At 43.6% G+C, this 23,604-nt stretch overlaps 1 protein-coding gene across 2 annotated transcripts; it reads left to right on the top strand.

Annotated features, from left to right (window-relative positions):
* Positions 1–711: 711 nt before the first annotated feature.
* Positions 712–23,405, top strand: TRAF3IP3 (TRAF3 interacting protein 3; the record flags this gene model as incomplete). 2 transcript variants are annotated; one of them, XM_080698963.1, is made up of 15 exons in its annotated part: positions 712–996; positions 2,925–3,072; positions 3,204–3,267; positions 3,534–3,558; positions 3,777–3,806; positions 3,896–3,991; positions 13,628–13,699; positions 16,244–16,384; positions 16,820–16,957; positions 17,821–17,956; positions 18,565–18,627; positions 19,769–19,825; positions 21,195–21,313; positions 22,152–22,265; positions 23,313–23,405. In XM_080698963.1, the coding sequence occupies 15 exons, from the start codon at positions 712–714 to the stop codon at positions 23,403–23,405; spliced, it is 1,581 nt and encodes a 526-aa protein (XP_080555089.1). The 2 variants fall into 2 exon arrangements, with proteins under 2 accessions (XP_080555089.1, XP_080555088.1); XM_080698962.1 differs by having other exon boundaries at positions 712–1,056.
* Between the last annotated feature and the right edge of the window lie 199 nt (positions 23,406–23,604).

The following is a 23,604-nucleotide window of genomic DNA, read 5'->3' as shown; positions in this document are numbered from 1 at the left end:
CGGGACATCGTATTGGAGGTTTAGGATAGTGTAGTCTCCCCTCCCAGACTGTGCCAGGTCAGCCCCACAAGCTGGTTGCTAGGCCAAGAAAGGGGTGGGGGTTCCAATCATAGGTTTGATCGTTTCCCAGGAGGGGATGGTCATCCTTCCAGTCTTGAGAAGTGTCTCTCAAGTACTTTACTAACAACTTGGGCCACTAAAGCCTCAAAGACACCAACTGTCCTTTTAGATTAAGGGGTAAAGAAGAAAATTCAATTTAACAATTTTTTCTGTAAGTCTGGAAAAGGAACACACACCTGCCGTCCAAGAAGCTATAACTAATTATAGTTCATAAACAATTTTAATCCATTTTTTTCTCGTGTTCCCCTGACGTGGAGGCATGGTGAGATGGTCAGTAAAGGAAGAAGTGGTAAACAGGCCCTTCCACTTCACGGAGGAGAAATATGGGCTAAAGAAAAGCAGGGATTCACTTTTATTAGATTTTGTTAGTTCATTACTGATTGAGCCCAGGAGTCTTAGCTCCCAATTGAAACCACTGCATCCTCAGTTTTCAGCCCACAGGATGGAGCCCTGTGCTATTTCTGCCCCCTGGTCTGGGGAGATAGTCATTTTTTCTGCCCATCTTCTAGCTCCTCCCTCTTGGCATTTGGCAGATCCAGGAGGTTATTCAAGGAACTGGAAGCCAAGCACAACAGGTGCTTGGAGGTCATCATGATCGGCCCAGACCCCAGGCCCTCCCCTGGCTTGGCCCGGTGGGCTGAGAGCTACGAGGCCAAGTGTGAGCGCCGGCAGGAGACCCGTGAAAGCCGCCGCTGCCGTCCCAACGTGACCACTTGCCGCCAGGTGGGGAAGGCGCTGAGGACCCAGCGGAGAGAGCAGCTCCAGAGAGCACGGCAGCTGCAGTTCTGCAGGAGGAGGAACTTGGAGGTGGAGGAGAAAGGCCAGGCTCGGCGTCCGTGGGCCAGGGAGCAAGTTCCCTCCAGGAAGACAGGCCAGGCAGCCGTCCTCAAGGAGCCCTTGTCTTGTGCCAACAGGACCTCTTTCCCCGGACAGCAGGTGGGCCATGTCCAGGGACGTGGTTCTGGGTGGAATAGAGGAGTACCAAGGGGCAGGTGGGGTCAGGGTCACTAACGAGTGATTTAAATGAAGTCCTTTTTTCCCAGTCATATAGAAAGTCTCTATTAGCGGCTTACTCATTCAAAATGGTTCTGGTGCTTTTGTTTCTTTATTGTGCTCTCTCTCTGTCTCTCTGTCTCTCTGTCTCTCTCTCTCTCTCTGCACTTGCCTTTTAAGAGAGAAAAAGGGTTTTTTATTTCATAGCTAATGCCTAGTATCAATTTAAAATGTGATAATCTCTACACATCTTCTACCACTATCTTACAGCATTCATTCATCAAATATTCACAGAATGGTTATTATATGCCAGGCACCCAGTACTCTTGACACCCACTCTCCCAAAACACATGCGCATACTCACACATGTCTGTCCTCTGTTCTGTGGGGCTGTTGCATCCACTCATCTCTCTCTTGCACCATTACAGTTCTACTAAATTCACTTAGCTAAGACCTCATCTGGTCCAGGAAGCTTTCTCTGGCTTCTCCAGGCTATCTCTGCTTTCTGAAGGCCTGTGAGATTACAAATCCTCTAAGATCGTGTAACTTACAGAGGACCCATTAGTCTGTCCCAGGAAGGAGCAGTGTTAGCCAAAAATATAAATACATAAAATAAAATAAAAACAACAAAAAACAAATGGTATGTTGAGATGGCCTCAGCCAGCAAACCATCTCTTACTCCCCACTGGGATCAGTTCTCTTTCCGTATCACCACACTGCATAAGTGGCTGAGACCAAATAAGAGATTCTAACTAGCACGATTTGACACAAGGCTAGCTCTCTCCATTTGCCTAGCATGAAGAGGACCATTCCTATTATCTAGGACAAGAAAGAGCAAGAAAAGGGGCAGTCTTGTAGCTTTGCAGGCTTGAGAGGGTTACTGTGGGCTTTTGGACTAGAAATATTATATTACCTTAGTGATATTTCAGACTGCTATAAAAATTACCATATCTGGGAATGGTGGTGCATGCCCATCATCCCAGTACTTGGGAGTCTGACACAGGAGAATCACAGGTTCAAGGCCAGCCATAGCAACTTAGCAAGACCATTTTAAAAAAAAAAAAGAGCTGGGGTATAGCTCAGAGGTAGAATGCCCTTGAGTTTAATCACCAGTACAAAAAAAAAAAAAAAGTTACCCTCTTTGGGGTGGCATAAAAAACAGAAACTTATTTCTCACAATTCTGGCAGCTACAAGTCCAAGATCAAGGTTCCAGCAGGTCTTATATCTGGTTAAGACCACTCTTGGCTAGTGAGCAGATAGCCTTTTTCTTTTTTTTTTTTTTTTTTTTTTTTTTTGTTTTGTGTGTGTGTGTTACTGGGGCAGGGTATAAACCCAGGGCCATTCTACCTCTGGGCTACACTCCCAGCCCTATTTATATTTTATTTGGAAACAGGGTCTCACTAAGTAGCTGAGAGCCTCACTAAGTAGCTGAGGCTGGCTTCGAACCTGTGCGATCCTCCTGTCTCAATCTCCCAAGTGCTGGGATTATAAGCGTGCGCCACCACGCCCGCCTAGCCTTTTCCTTTTATCCTCACATGGCAGACAGGAGAAAGACAAGACAGACCGAGACTTCTCAAGTCAAAGACACCTCTCAGGATTCTTGTCATAAGGACACTAATCTCATTCATGGGCGCTCCACCTGACATATTACATAATTATTGCTCAGGCTCCACCTCCAAATACCAGTGCACTGAGAGTTACAATTTCAACATTTGAATTTAGGGGAACACAATCTACCTAGACATGATCATTGGTTCTACTTCCTGATGAGCTGGAGAGTGGCTTTCAGCATCCCTCACTTGTTTTCCAGGTGGCAGGGTCAGACTCTGAGGACTTCCCAACCCAGCATCATCCTCCCTCAAGCATCCAGCGGGATCCAGCTGACCAACCCTCCTCCCAGGCGCGGGCCCTCCCGCCACAAGACTCTTCCACCAAGAAGCCACATAAACACCACCGGGGTAAGAGCAGAGCTCCCTGGTTCAGGGAGACTGCAGAGAATTCCAGCATATCAGCAGTAGAGTCCCTGTCCCTCCCTGCCTTCTTCACTTCCTTCCCTTGGTCCTGAACCACCTTATCCTCCATCTCTCAGGCACTCAGACAAAGACAGAAGAGGCACAGCCAACAATTAAGAATGATGCCAGTCAGCAAACCAAGTGAGTGCCTTTCATGCTCCTAGCCCTGACTCCCTCACATCTCATCCATTCCTCTCTTCTAAGCTTTACTTGAATATCTTTACCCAGTATGTGGAGAGAGAACACAATGAATATCTATGTTCACTTTAAATAAAAAAAGAAGAGGCCCTTCCCCAACCTACTGGCTGTTCAGAAGGAATCCCAGAAGGAATCAACTCCCTGTCTCCTGACTTGTATGATTCTTTTGGTCATTGTCAATGTTTTTTTTTTTTTCCTTCTCTTCCCAGTTATGGAGTTGCAGTTCTGGATAAGGTAAGAAAATCTCACTTTGAAGGGGTTGGATCAGGTGGTATCTAAGCTCTGACATTCTGGTGTTCTAGGACACACTCAGGCTGAGTGTCAGACATCTGCTTCCTGGGTGGCTAGGGGATACTGAAGAGGTCAGCTCTACACAACTAGTCTGGGCTTTGGGTCTATGCTCCAGTTTCCAGGGCCTAAAGTCTCTGAATACCCTTTTTCTTTCTCTTTAGGAAATCATCCAGCTTTCTGAATACCTCAAAGTAAGTAGCATGCAACCTCTCTGCTCAGCTTCTCCATTCACCCACCCCCTCCGCCAGGTTAATCTCACCCTCTTGTACTTTTCCCCTAGGAGGCCCTACAAAGGGAGCTGGTTCTAAAACAGAAAATGGTGATTCTCCAGGACCTGCTGTCTACCCTAATTCAGGCCTCTGATAGCTCTTGGAAGGTAAGGGGATAAAGTCTTTATTATGGCAAAGCTCACGGGCTTCTATTTGTGCCCATCTAATTTTCTTTCCACACAATCCAGCAAGAGAAGGAATGGATCTGGGCATGGTGGCGCATGCTTGTAATCCCAATATTTGGGAGGCTGAGACTGGAGTATCTCAGTTCGTGGACAGCCTCAGATACTTAGGCGAGGCCCTTCACAACTCAGTGAGACCCTGTGTCAAAAATAAAAAGTGACTGGAAAATAGGGCTGGGGATGTAGCTCAAAGGTAGAATTCCCCTGGGTTCCATTCCCAATACTGCAAAAAGAAGAAGAAGAAGAAGAAGGAGAAGGAGAAGGAGAAGGAGAAGGAGAAGGAGAAGGAGAAGGAGAAGGAGAAGGAGAAGGAGAAGGAGAGAAAGAAGAGAAAGAAGAGGAAGAGGAGGAGGAGGGGGGGAGGAGGAGGAGGAGGAGGAGGAGGAGGAGGATTTGTCTTATTACTAAAGAGTGAGCTGGCTGGGAAGAGACAGGAGGTGAAAAGGAAGCTGCTCAGACCTAGAGGTCAACAGGTCATAAAAAATACATGGGTTATCAACTGAAGGCCATGCTGCTGCATACCAAGGGAAGGCCCAGAACCAAAATCTTCAAGAAGGCCCATTTTTTAATTTGTGGGAAGAAAAGAAGGAAGGTCCTAGTATAATTTATATTACTGAATATGGTAAATATCAATTATTTTTGTATAGGATTCACACCAATATTCATCCAAGCCAGCCTATACTCAGTACTCAGCCCAGACACAAATGTCAGAGTGGGAAGGGCCTTAGAGACAATCTGATCTAATTACCCAAGAGGATATGGAATCTCAGAGAGGCTGAGTGACTCACCCAAAGATACACAGCTAGTTAGTGGCAGAACTAGAACTAAAATTCAGGGCCCCACTTTTTTTCAGTACTGCGGATTGAATCCAGAGACATTCTACCTCCTCGCTATACCCCTACTCCTATTTTTCATTCTAATTGTGAACCAAAGTCTCACTACATTGTAGAGGGTCTCACTTGCTAAGTAGCTGAGGCTGGCCTAGAACCTAAGGTCCTCCTATCTCAGTCTCCCAAGTACTGAGACTACAAGTGTGCACCACCATGCCTGGCTCAAGGCTCTAATCTTAGTACATTTACTCTACAGGTACTCACAGATCATGTTCCTCCTACTAAGCACTGGGGTAGCTCTAAAAATTATCAGCTTCTTTAGGCAGGTCTCCTGCTTTTAGAGTACTATTGGATTTGTAAGGGAGGCAGATGCCTAAAAAAATATGAAAATAAGCTGGGCATGGTGGCACCCACATGTAATACCAGCATTTGAAAGGCTGAGACAGGAGAATCCTGGTTTGCAGACAGCCTCAGCTACCTGCTACTTACTGAGGCCCTTTGCAACACAGTGAGACCTTGTTTCAAAATAAAGAATAAAAAATAGGTCTAGGGGGATATAGCTTGGAGGTAGAATGCCCCTGGGTTTTATCCCCAGTACTGAAAAAGAAAAAGAGAAATAAATGTTTTCAGGGTATAATGGACTACAACAAAAAATGAATGACTCCAGAGAAGATGAGAGCCAGTGAAATATTTCTATGCATATAAGCACTTACTAAGCAAATGTGCAAGCAGGAACAATATTCTAGATAGAAGATACAGTATAGAGAAATATCTAGAAGCATGGCATAGTTCAATGCAATGATTCTTCAAAAAAGTTTTAATCTCAAGACTTCTTTACAAGCTTTTTGTTTTGTTTTGTTTTGTTTTTTGCAGGTCTGGGGATGGAACCCAAGGGCATTTGACCTCAGAACCACACCCCTGCCCTATTTTTATTCTTTTTTTTTTTTTTTTTGAGGGTCTGGGGATGGAACCCAGAGGCATTTGACCTCTGAGCTACACCCCCTGCCCAATTTTTTATTCTTTATTTTGAAACTGGGTCTCACTGAGTTGCAGAGGGCCTCACTAATTAGCTGAGGCTGTCCACAAACCGCAATCCTCCAGGTCTCAGCCTCCCGAATGCTGGGATTACAAGTGTGTGCCACCACACCCGGCTTTTATTCTTTATGTTGAAACGGTCTCACTAAGTTGCAGAGAGCCTCACTAAGTACCTGACGCTGTCTGCGAACTGCGATCCTCCGATTTCAGCCTCCCGAAATGCTGTATGTGCCACCACGCCCGGCTATAATAATCTATTTTTAATTATTGAAAATATCAAAGAACTTTTCATATTTGCCATATTAGAATTTACCATGTCAAAATTAAAACATTTAGCTGGGCATGGTGGCGCACGCTTGTAATCCCCGCGCTTGGGAGGCAGACAGGAGGATCGCGCAGGTTCGAAGCCAGCCGCGCGCTGGCTTAGGAGACCCTGTTTCCAAATAAATATGAAAAAATAGGTCTGGGAGTGTAGCCCGGAGGAAGAAGGGCTTCCAGGAACCCCAGTACCACCAAAAAAAAAAAAAAAAAAATTAAAACATTTAGAAATAAGAATTTTAAAATGATACTGTATCATATCACATCCTACCCTAAATTACATATATTTATGAAAAATAACTATATTTTCAGTAGTGCATGATGGTATATGCCTATAATCCCACTACGAACCTGTGTGATCCTCCTGTCTCTGCCTCCCAAGCACGGGGATTACAAGCGTACGCCACCACGCCTGGCCACACCCTATATTTTTAAAAACAAGAAATTTACAACCCTTTTCAATATCTATCTGAACAACAAATGACAGCTGAATTCTCACATTTGCTCTAAATTCATTCTGCTGCAGTACATTCTTTGGGTTAAAGTACATGTACTTAAGAGGTTGAGACAGGAGGATCGCAGGTTCACGGCCAGCCTCAGAAACTTGTAAGGCCCTCTGCAACTTAGTAGACTCTGTTTCAAAAGAAAAAAAGAAAAAAATAGGACTGGGGGGTATAGCTCAGAGGTAGAATGCCCCTGGGTTCAATACCCTACTAAACAAAACAAAACAAAAAACTCCCAGGTGTCCTCAGACACCGTGTTGAAGCCCATATGTTCAGGGAGGTATAAGCAGACTGATGCCAGCAGAGCATAATGCACCAGGCGCAATGACACAGGGCACATGACCTCATGGGCTCCTGAGAACATCTCACCCTATGTGGAAAATGGCTCGTGCTTCAACAGAAAAGTGTAACAGGTGGGTGTTGGAACAGGGATGAGACTTTACAGTGATTTTTAAAAAAAAGAAGAAGACTTCCAGCGCTCAGCCCTTCTTGCTGACATCAGTTATTGAACCTGGATTTGGGGGCCTACGGTCAGAGCTCTTGCTTGCATGAAAGTCAATTTCATAGGCAGAGTAGGAGCCTGAGGCTGATAGCTATGCCAGGTGGTTTCCAGCGCTGAGCTAAATTAAGATAATCTCACTCATTTGTTCAAAAGACATTTGATAAGTTTCTACTCTGCACTGGACCCTGGCTTCAGGAACAAAAAGAAATCAAGTCCTTACTATTAAGGAGCTCACCACTAAGTGCTGTGTGCATTATGCCACTATCACTATGAATATATTATGATGTGAGACTATACTGCACCAATAAAAGTATAAAAAAGAAGCTCACAGTGGAGCCAGAAGGAGATAGACATCATAAATAATTCCCAAACAGTGTAATTTGGCTATGATAGCAAGTATGCAACTTGATACAGGGACAAGAGAACAGAGAAGATTCCACAGGAAAGTGGCTATCTCAGCTGAGTCCCGAAGGATGAGTAGGAGTTCACCAGTATTGAAGGAGAGCCATAATGGTGAAATAAAGAGCAGAAGGGAGAAGGGTGTACAAGATGAAGGGATCAGAATGATTGCAGGCCGAGGTGTGCCAGGACATTGGGTGAGGCTGGAATGAAGGGATCTTAACAAAGTAGTACCAGAAAGGGCCTCAAGCACAGCTATAGGACTTTTTCTTAAATAAGGTATAAACCCTTTTTAAAGGAAACACACACACACACACACACACACACACACACAGTCTCAGAGATCCATGAGAATGCATGCCATGCCCATTTTGAGAAACACCACTACAGACAAGAAACTGGGTAGCAATGCAACTATGCCTTATTCAGGTTTAAAGTCCTACATTTATCAATGTCTGCCCAACCTTAAAAGGAGCTCAATCTGTAGAATGGAATTGAAAGTGGATGGTCAGTCTGGACATGGTGCTGCACACCTGTGATCCCAGTACTTAGGAGGCTGAGACAGGAGGATATAAGGTTCCCGAACAGTCTCAGCAACATAGAGAATCTCAGCAACCTAGAGCTGGGGGTGTAGCTCAGAGGTATAATGCCCTTGGGTTCAAGCCTCAGTATCACCACCACCCCGACAAGTAATTAATTAAGTGAATGATCAGATCTGTATATAACAGGTTCTCTGACAAGAACTTGGCTCTGGATAGGGGAAGGGTGGTGGAGACTCAAGTAACAGCCCAGGTAAGCCACACTCAGCAATTTGAGTTGGAGCAAGTCAGGTAGAAATGGGGAAGACATATTAAGAGACATTTCTGAGCCAGGCACAGTGAAGAATGCCAGTAATTCCAGTGATTGGGAGGCTGAGACAGGCCCTGTTTCAAATTTTCAAAATAAAAAGGGTTGAGGGTACAGCTCCAGAGTACAATGTCCCTGGGTTCAATCCCCAGTATCAAAATAAAATAAAATGAAATAAAATAAAATAAATAGAGAAACATTTTGTCTTGCTCCAATCTAAGAGCAGAAGTTCCTCAGGCTGTGGTTTTCTCCTTATTTTCTTCTCACCCCTCCCAGTCTTCACCCTTCTCTTCTTCTCCCCACCCTAAGCCTCTAGCTTCCTGTTTTTAAGAAAAATAGCTTCAGACTGCTCAGTTGAAAGCTCTTGCTTCTCCCAAAACAAGACAATTCAACTCTCTATCCCTCCCATGACAGCCTCAACTTTAGTGAAAGGACAGCACCAGTCTGTGGTATTTGGGAAAAATAATTGGATGAATGTGGCCAGAACTAGGACTCTGACATCCAGCCCAGTTTATACTTTATTTTTTTCCATTTGGCCTCTATAATTTGAATCTCCAGCTTTATGAGCAAAGAAGCACACAGCCAGCCCTCTGTTAGAACCCCAAGGATTAGTGCCCTCTCTTGCCTCCGCCTGCAAGCTGACTCTGGCCTTTTGGACACCACAGGCCCTGGAGTGTTACAGAGAACCCAGAGCTGGCTCCAACCTTCAGAGCAGAAAGAGCTCAGTCAGTAGAGAAAACTCTACCTCTGGCAATAGGAAAATGGCATTTTGGGGTTTTAAGATCTGCAAAGTGGAAGAGATTTTGAGATGACAGCACAGCAGGGGATTGGCCGCAAGCCTTAAGCATGCTCTACCAAGCAGACAGATGAGCTGTGGGCCGGCGCTTCTGTGGTGAGGTGGTGGCATTTCTGGGGCACAGATCAGAGGCAGGGGAAAACCGAACACAAGCAGGAGCTCACGTCCTCAGACCAGGTGTGTATGGCCTTCACCTTGCTCCTTTCCCACTGCGGGTAACTGTTCCCTCTGAGCTGCAGGCTCCTGGGGTGTGACTGTCTCAAAGATGAGCAACAGGCCTCTAAGAAGTACTTCTTCCCACATACCATAGTGCTGGGCTTCACTGTGGGGAGAACTGGGGCTCGGGCCAAGAAAAGACACGCGCCATTTGCAACAACTTGGCGGCAACTTTCTCGAGCCTGCCTTGGGGAGTCTGGGAAGGCAGAGCTGTGGACAAGAGATTTTGTTCAAGCCCCAGACCTGGGTGGCCCTTCATCCTCACCACAAGGACTATCATGAATTGTCTGTATTGCAACACGGATGGAAAAGTAATCTGGGGTTAGGCTAAAATACAAAAATAGTTGGAAGAGACAGAATAGTGATTTAAAGCCATACTACAAAACAGGGAGAAAGGAGCTATCCAAAAAGGATGGAGGACTGGAGAATTTTTTTTAATATTGCCTTGAGTCCATGTTTTTTCCAAACTATAATAACATAATCCTTAAGCTTGGTGGGTTTGGTTGCATTCTGTAAAGTATGAGGTTAGACAAAAGAAAATACATGGAGTTGGATGATCTGGACCAGGGCAGGTGGGTGTGGAGCCTATCGATTTCAGGACCTGTGGCCCGAAAAGGAACAGGTCACTCTGGGGAATGCATCCATTTTACCAGTTATACAAGGTCCAAAGAGTGGAAGTGTTTGTCCAGTTTTTATTTGTCCCACCAAATCCCTGTGGTTATTGTGGATGCCAAATTTCAGATTCTTAGCATTCTCTCTCTCCCTCTTTCTCTCTCTCTCTCTCTCTCTCTCTCTCTCTCTCTCTCTCTCTCTCTCATGGGACATTGAGAAAAAACATTAATAGCAGGAGGCACTTGAAGAAATTATTTTTGGCTACATTTCTTGCTTTTGCAAGGCCCAGCTGAGTAACACAGGAAGCAGCAAGGGTGGGGGCACCCCTGGCCCCCATGGTTAGAAGAATCAGCCAAACAAGATCAAAACAGGAGCTGTGAGATACCACTTCCTGCCTCCCCAGGCACCCTGACACTCATCCAGGGAGGCAGACCTCAAAACAGAGGCCCCTCTTCTGCCCCCAGACCGTTATAGACAGGAATCTCTAAAAGGCTTGGGCAAATCCAGGCTGGCTGACTGAGGGGGCCCACAGCATCCCAGGCCTAGAGAGATGTGGAATTCATAGACTTCGCCCATGTCCCACAGGGCCTGGATGGAAATAGAGAAGAAATATGAAAACCAGTTACTGCTGAAAAGGCCATGGCCGTTCTTCCAGGAAGCTTGCTGACTGCCATTGATGGTACTCCCACCCACAGAGAGACAAATAGACAGAAATAACACTGAAGGCTGGAAGGACAAAATCTCTACCTATAAAAAAGGGACAAGTCTATGGGTGGAGGAGACAACAAAGCAGCAAGGACACTGTTAGGTAGTTAGCTAAAATGCTGAACCGCTGAAAGACAGCTGAAAAGGTGGCCCTTCCCGCTCACCTTTCGCCTTCTCAGCCTTGAGATCTGCTTCTCTCTTATAATGTCCAAAATGCCCCTGGATGCCTAGCATACATAAGTCCTAGGTTCAACTCCCAGCATCACAAAAGTAAAAAGAGAGAGAGAAAAGAAAAGGAAATGCTATTAGACTGACCTAGTTTAGAATAAATAGAATATGTCTTTCTGGGAAGTCCTGTTATCCTGCTCTAAGCCCCCACCCTGTTTTAATATCTCTTTCTCCATTTTTTGCTTTCTTACAGAATTTCTTATCTTCAGTCGTGTGTGTGTGTGTGTGTGTGTGTGTGTATGTGTGTGTGTGTTAGTACAGTTGGCCTACCATATCTATAGGTTCCACATCCTCAAATTCAACCAACCTCAGATAAAAAATAATTGAAAAAAAAATCTGGGAAGTTTGTTTTTATGTCTTTCTTGTCATTATCACCTAAACAATACAGTATAGCAATGATTTTCATAGCATTTATGTTGTGTACAATCTAGAGATGGTTTTAAATATGTGGGAGGGCCAGGCGTGGTGGCACGTGGATTACGTGGCGTGGTGGATTACGCTTGTAATCCCAGTGCTTGGGAGGTGGAAACAGGAGGATTGTGCAGGTTCGAAGCCAGCTTCAGCTATTTAGTGAGGCTCTTAGCAACTTAGTGAAACCCTGTTTCCAAATAAAATAGAAAATAGGTCTGGGAGTATAGCCTGGAGGTAGAAAGCCTCTGAGTTTCATCTCCAGCACTGCAAAATAAATAGATAAATAAACAAACAAACAAATAAATAAATAGGAGGACAAAATACATCCTTTTTTTTTCTTTTTTTTTTTCTTTTTTGGTAGTACTGGGGATTGAACCCAGAGGCATTCTACCATCGAACTACATCTCCAGCAGCCTGATTTTATTTCTTATTTGGAAACAGGGTCTTGCTAGGTTGATAAGAATCTCACTACTTGTTGAGGCTCTCCTCAAGCCTGTGATCCTCTTGCTCAGCCTCCCAAGTACAGGGATTACAGGCCTACACCACTATGCCCAGATACTACACCATTTTATATAAGTGAATTAGCATCCATGAAATGCTGGTATCCTGGGGAGGGGAGGGAGCTATGATACCAATTCTGGTAGGTACCGAGGGATAACCATATGTTGGAGCTGCCATCATAAAGTAGTACAAACTGGGTGTGTGTAACAACAGAAATTCATTTTTGTTACTATTTTGGAGACTAGATCTGAGTTCAGGGTGGCAATAGGGTTGGTTTCTCCTGTGGCCTCACTCCTTGATTTCAGATGGTCATACATTCACCTGGTCTTCCTTTGGAATATCCTGGTGTCCTGATCTCCTCTTTTTTTTTTTTTTTTTACTTTTAAACTATTTATTTATTTATTTATTGTGGTATTGGGGTTCCTTGAAACCCTTCTACCTCCAGACTACACTCCCAGACCTATTTTTATATTTTTATTTGGAAACAGGGTCTCTTAAGCCAGCATGGCTGGCTTCGAACCTGCATGATCCTCCTGTCTCCGCCTCCCAAGCACAGGGATTACAAGCGTGCGCCACCACGCCCGGCCTGATCTCCTCTTTTTATAGAGATACCAGTCATGTTGAATTAAGGCTCACCCTAATAACCTCACTTTAACTTAACTACCTCTTTAAAGACCTAATCTCCAGATATTTTCCCATTGTGAGGTACTGGGAGATAGAACTTCAACATATAAATTATTGGGGGGGGGGGTAACATTTAGCCCATAACAGAAAATAAAAAAAAAAATAATACATATTTCCCAGGGGAAGAGAGGCCCTTTAACTTTACTAGCCTACATTTTACAGGTAAAGTACAGGCACAAGACTGAGAAGAGATGAGCAATGCAGAAGTACCTAGACATGGGAAGAAAGGAAGGAAGGAAGGGAGAGAAAGGGAGAAAGAGCTTGGGATGGTGGCACATGCTTGTAATCCCAGCATTTTGGAGGCTGAGACAGGAGGATCATGGTTGAAGGACAGCCTCAGCTACTTAGAAAGGCCCTTTGCAACTCAGTGAGACCCTGTTTCAAAATAAAGAATACAAAATAGGGCTGGGAGTGTATATCAGAGGTAGAATGCTCCTTTTTTCATCTCCAATACTACAAAATAAAGGGAGAGGGAGAGGGGAAGAGAAAAAGGGAGAAAGGGGGGGGAGTAAGGAGGGAGAAGGAAACCACTTAGAAAATTTCTTTCCAGGGGTCCCATACTAGAGTACCTCAAGGTAAAAAGAAAACTTTGGAAGCCAGTCTGACTCATTTCACCCTGTTTTAGTCCAGAGAAAGAAAATATTTGGGTTGTTTTGTTTTGCAATGCTGGAGATCAAACCCAGAGATTCTCTACCATTGGCCTATATCCCCAGCCCTTTTAATTTTGAGATGGGGTGTCACTAAGTTGCTAAGGCTGACTTTGAACTTGCAGTCCTGCTGCCTCAGCCTCCCTTCCTCCTCTTTCCCAAACATTCTTTTCATCTTTGCTCCTTCCTACCTTCTTGAAAGAATTCAGTTGCGTAAATATTGTTTGAGCACTGACTATGTGCTGAGCAGTGGGCTGGGAATACAGAGTTACTCTCTTTGTGAATTATATTTTGGCCTAAGCTTATTAATTCCTCCCATCTGCTCCAGGGACAGCTTAATGAAGACAAATTGAAAGGCAAACTAAGGTCCTTGGAAAACCAGCTCTATACCTGTACCCAAGTAAGTATTCTGAAGAATGCTTCCAGGTCATGAATCTAGAATTAAATGAGAAGAATGTTTGAATTCAGATCTTCTTTCTAGAAATGCTACCAAGTAGAGATTAACATACCTATTCTTACTCGGTTCTAACTTGGCCGTCATCGTCTTCTTCTTCTCCTTCTTCTTCTTCTTCTTCTTCTTCTTCTTCTTCTTCTTCTTCTTCTTCTTCTTCTTCATCTTCTCCTTCTCCTTCTCCTTCTCCTTCTTCTTCTCTCTCTTCTCCCTCTTCTTCTTTCTTCTCCTTCTCCTTCTTCATCTTTTGGAGATTGAACCCAAAGGCATTCCACCTCTGAGCTCCACCCTCAGCCCTATTTTATTCTTTATTTGAAACAGGGTCTCACTAAGCTGTGGAGGCCTCACTAAGTAGTTAAGGCTGTCTGCGAACCTGCGATCCTCCTGTCTCAGCCTCCGAAGTACTAAGATTACAAGCTTGTACCACCATGCCCGGCTTGGCTTGGCCATTTTTATTTTGGTCCCTATTTTGCCATATTATTATATCCATCTTCCCTTTTTCTTCCAGTTTCCTTCTTTTTGCATCCTGGAAAGGAATCTCCACACTTAATACTTTGCCAGCTCCAGGGGAACCTTAAAAATACCCCAAACTGTACAGAGAGGCTCTTGGTAAAGACTCACACTACCCAGCTATACTTCAGAGCTCCCAGTCTTTAAATGGATGAGTTGCAAGTTATAAAGAAGTTTTGCAAAATAATTTCCATTCCATGGACAATTTTTTCCTAATAGTAACCTCTAGAAGAAAGTAAAGTGTGACTCTTGCCTCTTCTACAATGTTAATACCCAGCTTCAGTAATCTCTATTTGGCCTTATCTTGAATTACAAAAAGCGGAAAGAAATCAGCTTTCACATTTGAGTTTGGAGTTAGAGAGATAAGGTAGTATTGATTGCATAATTGGAGTCTTGCAGGAGGATAATTCATATAGTTTATAAGTTTCCTGGTCCACAAATTCTATTGTTTCAATATGACTTGCTTTGTTAGGTTCCTTTGTAAAGTAAAAAAAATGCTAATCAAGCATGTTAAGAGACTGACATATAAAACAGAATACCAGTTTATTTCATTTCAGTGGGGAATGAAAATGGACAGAGACCAGCATGGTTAAATCCAATAACTGAGACATTCCCCCATGTATGACCTCAACCAATCACTCCTGGATCTGATTTTAAATGAAAATTCAAAAACATAAGACCTATTCACATTTAATTTTTGGACAATTTCAAAGTTAAACGGAAACAATTCATATTGATGCCTACATATTCCTTATCTGGACCACTGCTTGCCCACGGGGTAAGAATCAACAGTAAATGCTGCCTGGCTTTTCCAAAAACAGAGGGTGTGAAGTCAAAAGGCACGGGGAAGACAATCCCAGTGATTCTACAAATCTGTTGCCATCTCATTCTGGATCCTGAAGCCAGGAGAAATTTTAAGATGCAAACGCACTCACTTTACAACACCAATTGAGTTTACTAGGTATTTCTCAGATCCCTGAGGCCATAGTGACTTTTTTTAAAGCAGCAACATCATGCTTCCTTCTGCTGTGAAGCAGTTTGTCATCTAGTAAGGGAGACACCAGAGTAGAACAATGGAACGGGGTATACTCTATGAGTACTAAGAAAAGCTACATAACCCATAAGGAGTTGGGGGATGAGACAGGATTTCTCAGAACTGATGATACTTGGGCTGAATCTTGAGCATGAGGAGAGGTTAACCGGAAGAAAGGGGTGGATAAGCAGGCCCTTGCCAAAAGAAGCTCTCTGGGCAGTGGCAGAGGACAAACCCACAGTGCTTAGGGGACCTGCCGGCAGTTTAGCTTGGGCAGAGGTAGCATAGAAGAAAAGCCTGGACTCTAAAACAGCCATGTCTTATCAGTTCAGTCCTGAGCATTAGGACACCAAGTATCCACTGCAAGATTAACAACAGAAATAGCATGATCTGACTTGCATGTTAGAAAGAACCTGCTAACTGAGAAGGTTCTGAAGCAAGACAAAGCTTGGAGATAGGGAGACTACTGCGTTATCTCACTTAATAGTACTATTACAGTCTGAATTGAAGATGTAACCGTAGGGACAGAGAGAAGACAAGCATGCGCTGTTCAGGAAGCTGACTTGACATGGTTCAGTGACCGACTAAATACTAGAAGAAAGGGAGAGAGAAATTAAAGATGACTCCCTGGTGTAGGGTGTGGGAGACCGGCTGGGTGGTGATGCTGGTCATTGAGAAAGGAAGCCCAGGAGAAAGATGCAGATCTAAAAAGATGAGTTGTTTGGACATGCTGGATTCCAAAAGCCTATAGAAGGCCTAAGGGAAAATGCACAGAAATCCTCTGACACGCACCTCCCACATCGCCTGAGGGACTCCATGTTCAGCCCTAACCCAGGTTGTTGGTATATCCGCCCTGGGGACAAGGGCCAAGTTTTAATTTCTTTATCCCATTTCAGATTTTGGCACACAGAAATTTAATGTGTATTTGTTGAACTGCATCAAATTTACAGAAATATTCCCCTTGGGGAATGAAAAAGGTGCTATTGGAGATGGAAGACCAGAAGAACAGCTATGAGCAGAAGGTCAAGGAGTCACTGCAAAAAGTCCTGGAGGAGAAAATGAGTGCAGAGCAGCGACTTCAGAGCACACAGGTGGGGTGCTGTGCAGTTCTTGGGGCTGGGGACCCCAAGCAGCTCTGGGAAGCAGGAATGCACAATGCTTTGGAATCTCATCAAACATACCTAGCATGCATTAATATCAAATGCATAAATGGCCAGGCATGGTGGTGCACACCTGTAATCCCAATTCTTGGGAGACTAAGACAGAATTATAGATTTGTGGCCAGCCTTAGGAGCTTAGCAACACCCTCAGCAACTTAGCAAAACCCTGTTTCAAAGAAAAAAAATAAAAAGGCTCCCCATCTCAAAGATAGAATGTCCCTGGGCTCAGTCCTCGGCAACAATAAAATAAAATAAAATACACAAAATGGAGGGGGGGGGTACAATGTGCTTTTGCAATTTTTCTGCTGAGCCACTGCCTTGGGAGAGAGGCCTCCACTAGAATCCCTTCTCTCTGATCTCTTTCAGAGGTCCCTAGCCCTGGCAGAGGAAAAGTGTGAAGAGTGGAGGAGCCAGTACGAAGCTCTGAAGGAGGACTGGAGGGTCCTAGGGACCCAGCACAGAGAGCTGGAGAGCCAACTCCATGTGCTTCAGTCTAAACTGCAGGTACGAGGTACTGTGGGTGGGAGAGGAGGAGCGGGAATAAGAGGAGCTGATCCTGGGTCGTGGGCCCCAAAGGCAGCTGAGAGCATCTAGCTTTCAGTTCCTCCTTCACTTCTCATTGTGTATCAGACTCACTGCTTGGTTCTGAAATACAGTTTTCATTTCAGTGTAAAGATATCTCTACCGCTCATGCCAATAAACCAAGTATCTAGTGTACTGATTCTATCTAAATGCATGTCACAACCTCTGCTGTTCTTTTCTTCCCACTAACTACAAGACAATTCTTAGAGCCGGGCGTGGTGGCGCACGCATGTAATCCCCGCACTTGGGAGGCAGAGACAGGAGGATCACACAGGTTCGAAGCCAGCCTCATCTACTTAGTGAGGCTCTCAGTAACTTAGTGAGACCCTGTTTCCAAAAATAGGTCTGGGAGTATAGCCCGGAAGTAGAAAGCCTCTGGGTTCCACCCCCAGTAACACACACACACACACACACACACACACACACAGACAGACAATTCTTAGGAAGGTGGTTTTTTAAAACCTCTTTACTTCCCTGCTGTATCCCCTCAACTAGATAGTTCTGGGATGAGAAGAGAAAAAGAAACATCCAGAAAAGTTATGACTTGGTATGCCTTTATTTGGGCATGTATCAAGGTGTCAGAACATGTTCCTCGTGAATATCAAAAGACCAATGTAAAGTTTAAAAAGGTGAAAAACAGAAAAGAAGAAAGTCCCTGTTCCCCAGCACTCCTTCTATTTCTGAAATTCTCTAATTTTTCATAATCCTCCTCTTCCATGGGAACTTCTGTCCATCCTCCACCGGGCACTGACCTGCTTCTTTGTGGTCCTGCTCACTCCCTGCAGGGAGCAGACAGCAGAGACTCACAGATGAGTCAGGCCCTGAGGCTTCTGAAGAATGAGCACCAGGAACTGCAGGCCAGGATCGAATGCCTGCAAGGGGACCGAGACCTGCGCAACTTGGATGCCCAGGACCTGCGAGGTACCCTCTCCTTGGAGGCCAACAGAGCATAAGAACCATGGCACAGTGAGCTCAGAGAAAGGAAGCTGGGTGGAGAGACAGCTTTAGCCTTCATTTGTTTGCTGGGCCCTATGATTTCATTTTACCTTGAGGGAAAGGCAGGGTTATTTTAATCATCCAAGATGAAAATTAATTTCACTGCACTAGAGGATCTTGTTGTATGAGCTCTCTTCCCCAGCCCATCCCTCTGGGCCAGATTGCAGCTGCTCCCATATTAGTCATAAGTGTCAAGACCACATTCCTAACTTGAAAAGGAAATCTCAGTTCCAACACAACGAGTGAAGATCTCCCAGTCACAGCCTATGTCAGCTGAGAAAGGACCAGATGGTGTATAAATACACCCCTTAACAAGACCCAACATACTGGTGCACACCTCTGGTCACTGTATGTGCAGTATGTGGGGGCTGGTTTACCTCTTCGGAATTGGGACAAGCAGGAGACTGAGTAACTTCCACTTGGCCCCTATCAGTGGCCACCGATAAGAAGTTCCTATTTCTAATTGCCACACTGAGGTGTTAAGCTCATTAAGCTGGGTTCTTCTGTTTTGTTTTGCATGGTTTCATTTTCAGATCAAATAAAGAGGTCAGAGGAGGAGAAACTTGCCCTGGTGACCAGAGTACAGCAGTTGCAGAGTAAGTTTCCTTTCCAGATCTTCAAACAAGCACAGGTGGGCTTTGTAGTGTTCCTGAGGCTCCTGCCCCACAAAAGGCATTCAGAGGAGTGGCCAGGGCCCCAGTCTGGCGTATCTTCCTACCTCTGTGCATTTCCAGACCATTTCTTATAAAGTGTGGCCATTTATATAATTTTTCACGGGTCATATGTTAGCAACTATTCTTTTTCTTCCCTTCTACATTTCTCTTTCAATACCTATGACAACTACTTGCATGTCTATCAGAATTACAGATTTTTTTTTAAGTACTGGGTTTTTTAGGGTAGTTCTTTTCTTATGTATATAAATGTGTTACTTAGACCTTTCTCAAAAGCCATGGTTCAGAAAATAAGCATCTTTTGAGCCCCTACTAAGTGTCAGGCACCTTAAATATATGCACTGAGGATAGAATAATAAATGAAACTGATAGTTCCTTCTCTTGTGATGTTTACATTCTAAGTAATGTGCAGTCCACAGTAGTCTGATGTGTGAAAAATTAATATATGTCAAGTCATAATAATTGCTATGAAGAAAAAAGGTGGGTTAAAGGGAAAATGGTAACTATTTTATACAGGGCCATCTGGGAAAGCTTTTCTTCTATAGTAACATTTCAAGCAGAGACTTGGAGGATAAATACATGGTAGGAAGAAACAAAAGGAAACTATATTTGTAACAAAGAACAATGCATTGGAGAACTTGAAACACAGAAATAGCTTCACAGTTCTGGAAGCTAGAAGTCCAAAATGCAAGAATGAGTAGGGCCTGCTCTTTCCCAGGGCCTTAGGGATCTATTCCACACCTCTTTCTTCGGCTTTGTAGATAGCCAACTTCTCCCCTATGTCTGTGTCCAAATTTCCCCTTATTAAAAGGACAAAAATTACCTGGATTAGGGTCCACCGTAATGACTTCTTTTTTCACTTGATTACCACCAAAAAAGACTCAATCTCCAAGTAACCTCACATTCTCAGACTAGAGGTTATGGCTTCAACATATAAATTTGGCGGCACAAAATTTAACCCATAAGAGATAAGAGCATCTTTAACAATTAAGGTTCTAAGCAAAGGTCTGGCAAGAGGCGCTTTGCAGTAAATCTGCTAGTACAAATTATTTGTGTTTTCCTCCAGGTCTGCTTCAGAGTCAATCCTTACAGCTTCAAGAACAGGAGAAACTCTTCAAGAAAGGTCAGCATATTTACTACCAAAAATTCTAAGTTAGTGCTCTTTCCTTGCCTGCCTAGAAGCAAGGGGATGGACTACCTGAGCTCTTGAAGTCCTACCCAGTACTGGGAGTCTGTTAAGTCAGGACTGTACGGGACTCTTTTAAGGACTGATCATTGACCCTAAGGACACTTGAAGTAGTTAACCTTCTATCCTGAGATATATATATATATATATATATATATATATATATATATATATATATACACTGTGGAAAAAAAGGGTTCCTTTTTCTGAAAACTTATGTCTATGTTGAATATTTCAATAAATTGATTTTGAACACAGGATTTCATGTCAGTTTTTACACACTTGACTTTCCAAGTTCCATCCAACTTCCCAGCCCCAAACCACGTAGCAAGTGTTATCTCACTCTAGCTCTGATCTGCTGCTCAAGCTTCCTGAGAGGAATCCATCATGTATACAGTGGAAGCAATAGCTCCTCACCCACAATGCATGGCCTCTATGTTCTCCTTACAATCACGAGGTTTAATACTAAAAAGACAGAAATAATTATACCCACATAGTCTGGATAAAAAATTGAAGGTGTCTCTGGTCATATAAAGTAAGGATAGAACTAAAACAAGAATCCAGAGCCAGGCATGGTTGTGCATGCTTGTAATCCCAGTACTTGGGAAGCTGAGAGGAGGATTGCAGGTTCTAAGACAGACTCAACAACTTAGTGAGACCCTCCACAACCCAGTGAGGCCATTTCCAAATAAAAAATAAAATTGGGCTGGGGATTTAACTCAAAAGTAAAATGTCTCTGAGCTCAATCCCCGGACACACAAACACACACACACACACACACACACACACACACACACACATCCAGAACTTGTTTGTTTTTATATAATTCAGAACTTCTGATGCCTCATCCATAGCTCTTTTTTCCAAGGGTAAGACTGAAAGCCATATTTAACCACATTAGATAAAATCTAGGATATAATTGGCATTTCCAGGATATTGAAATGAGGATATAAAAGGAGTTACACAAAAGCATTCAGCGAACTTACCTCACAAAACAGAAAATATGTGACATACAACTAAAGAAACTCAACTACTCAATATTCACTAAAAGTATAAGACAAGACTAGTGAATACAAAGAAAAGTAAGATGTCAACTTTGCTCTCAAAGGGCTCAAATTCCAGGTGTTTGTCCAGGATGAGCAGGTCCAAATGGAAGTTAAGACAAAAAAAAAAAAAAAATGTTGTTCCATTCTGTCTAGCCAAAGCACAGGTCCTTCCTGACTCCTCCCCTTCTCCCACTCCTCCGGGTTCTCCAGCAGTGAAAGGCCCTTCCTCACTATCACTGAGAATCTGGCTGCTTTTTTAGATCAGGCAAAGCCCTCCCACAGTGAAGTGGAGCCTGAGGGCGCTGGGCAGGAGAAAGACTGGCATCTCCAAGACCAGTTGCAGAAGAAGAATTTGCAGCTCCAGGCCAAGGAGAAGGAGGTGAGAGCCTGACCCAGGATTATGAGGGGCTCACGCACAGCAGCAGGCAAACTGCTGGGAAGCAGCCAGAGATTTGAGATTTCAAAGTTTAAATAGTGATAGGATGACCACAGGGATTCATGTACCTACATAAAATGTCTTCGCTTTTGGATTGACTTGTCAATCTATTTTCCCTTATTTATACCAAACCCTATTCAGGGTTTTATTAAATAGTTACTGTTTAGAAAGCCAACCTAAACTCAAAAGCATTTGATAAACATTTTGTTTGTTCTTCTACTGTGCTATGGATCAAACCCAGGGCCTCAAGCGTAGTAGCCAAGGGCTCTACTATGAAGCTATGTAACATCTGTACCACATGGGATAAACATATTAACTTCTCAAACTTTGCTCCACATTGACTATATTAAAGCTTCAGAGTATCTTTTAAGTAGCAAGAAATTTCCTGTGTGCATACAAACACTTATCCCTGAAGGCACTCATGAAGAACTAGCTCCCAGGAAAGAGACTTGCACTAAAATCACTTCCAGGTCCTTTGTGCATTAAGAACTTAATTTTTTTTTGTATCTCCATTTAGAAAGCACTTGCATGTACTGTCACATGAAAGCATTTACATGTATAAAATGTAATATATGCAGTGCAACCAATCATTTAAATGAACACATTCCAGACGAACCAGGTGAGATAGTAGGAAGGCAAATTGGAATCCCAGAGGAAGGCTGGGAAGGGAGAATGGTTCATTCAAGATGAGTGAAGGAATACCTTCCTCAGGGTAGTCTCCCTTCCCTGAGTTCTATCCCAGACAGAATGGTGGTGATGACCTTGGTGATATTCTCCCCAGTGCAGAGAACTGCATTCAGAGTTAGACAACCTCAGTGACGAGTACCTCTCCTGCTTGCGTAAGCTACAGCACTGTCAAGAAGAGCTGAACCACAGACAGCGACCGGCTCCCAGAGTAAGAAGGCCCATCCTCCTGTGCAGCCCCAAGTGATCATGGGATGGTTCCTTTTTTAGTCAAGTTTTGCAGATAAATTTTCTAGCCCATGACTGGTCATCCTGTACTTGGTATCTACTATGCCAACAGTACCGCACTCAGGAAAACACTGGCTCATGCATCCAGGCCTAACTTTCATGGAGCCCTTGAGCCCCGAGAGATTGACTACAGGGTGAGCATCCCTAATCTGAAAATCCAAAATTTGAAATCTTCTGAATATGCAATTTTTGGAGCATAGACATGATGTTCAAAAAGTCCCAAATTTCAGATTATTAGGAATTTTGATTGGCGAAGTCTGTGCAAATAATACAAAATTTTAAAAAAAAATCCAACATCTGAAACACTTCTGGTCCTAAGCATTTCAGATAAGGGATACTCAACCTGTATTAGCTCAGTATGAAAGGGTGTTCTTCTAGTGTATTGTGGGCATAATGCCAAGGATAGGGTGGGGAGCAAAACTACTGAGACAGGTAAAGTGAATATTTTTATTTTTTTGGCACCACATATTCAACCCAGGGGCACTGTATCTCTGAGCTACACCCTCAGCTCTATTTTGCCTTTTTAATTTTTTATTTTATTTTAAACCCAGAGGCTTTCTACCTCTGGGCTATACTCCCCAGAACTATTTTATATTTTATTTGGAAACAGGGTCTAAGTTGCTGAGGCAGGCTTTGAACCTGTGATCTTCCTATCTCCACCTCCCAGATACTGTGAGGCACCACCACACTGGGTTGAGAATAATAGAATTTTGCTGAGATATTTTCTACCCTCAATTGTTCCTATCAGCATTTATACATCTGGCCCTTCTGGATGGTTCCTGGGATAGAGACAACTAGTAAAGTGGTTTTTATCTCAAGTGAGGTGATAGAAAGTAGGAGAGACACTAAAGTAAAAAGCTTTTTCTCTGCCCATAACCTGAGGTCTTTCACTGGGCTGGAATAGAAAGGGTTGTTTTTGCCCATATTTTCTCCAAGTGACTCACAACTGTCTTCCTCTCCCTCCACACAGAGGCAATGTGGCCAGTGGTTCCCAGTGCTGATCGTGTTGATTGCTACAGCTCTGGCAGTGTTCCTGGCCAACAAATACAATCTGAGGATCTGAGTAACTTGTGACAGCTGCTTGCAGTAACAATCAGAAGCAAGTAACGCAATGAAATACTCACAAAAGATTTGGGGACTTTACAGTTTGGGTTTTCCTTTCAACTGAGTAGGGATTTCTAACATTTTTATTTTTTACTCTACTGTAAATAAACTGTTCCTTGGAACTTTTGGCTTATTCCTAAATGTCACATCTAAGCATG

This window comes from Muscardinus avellanarius, assembly GCF_963383645.1.
Source record: "Muscardinus avellanarius genome assembly, chromosome: 7".
Lineage (NCBI taxonomy): Eukaryota > Metazoa > Chordata > Mammalia > Rodentia > Gliridae > Muscardinus > Muscardinus avellanarius.
The sequence above is the reverse complement of the archived record's forward strand: the minus strand, read 5'-3'. Positions and strand labels throughout refer to the sequence as shown.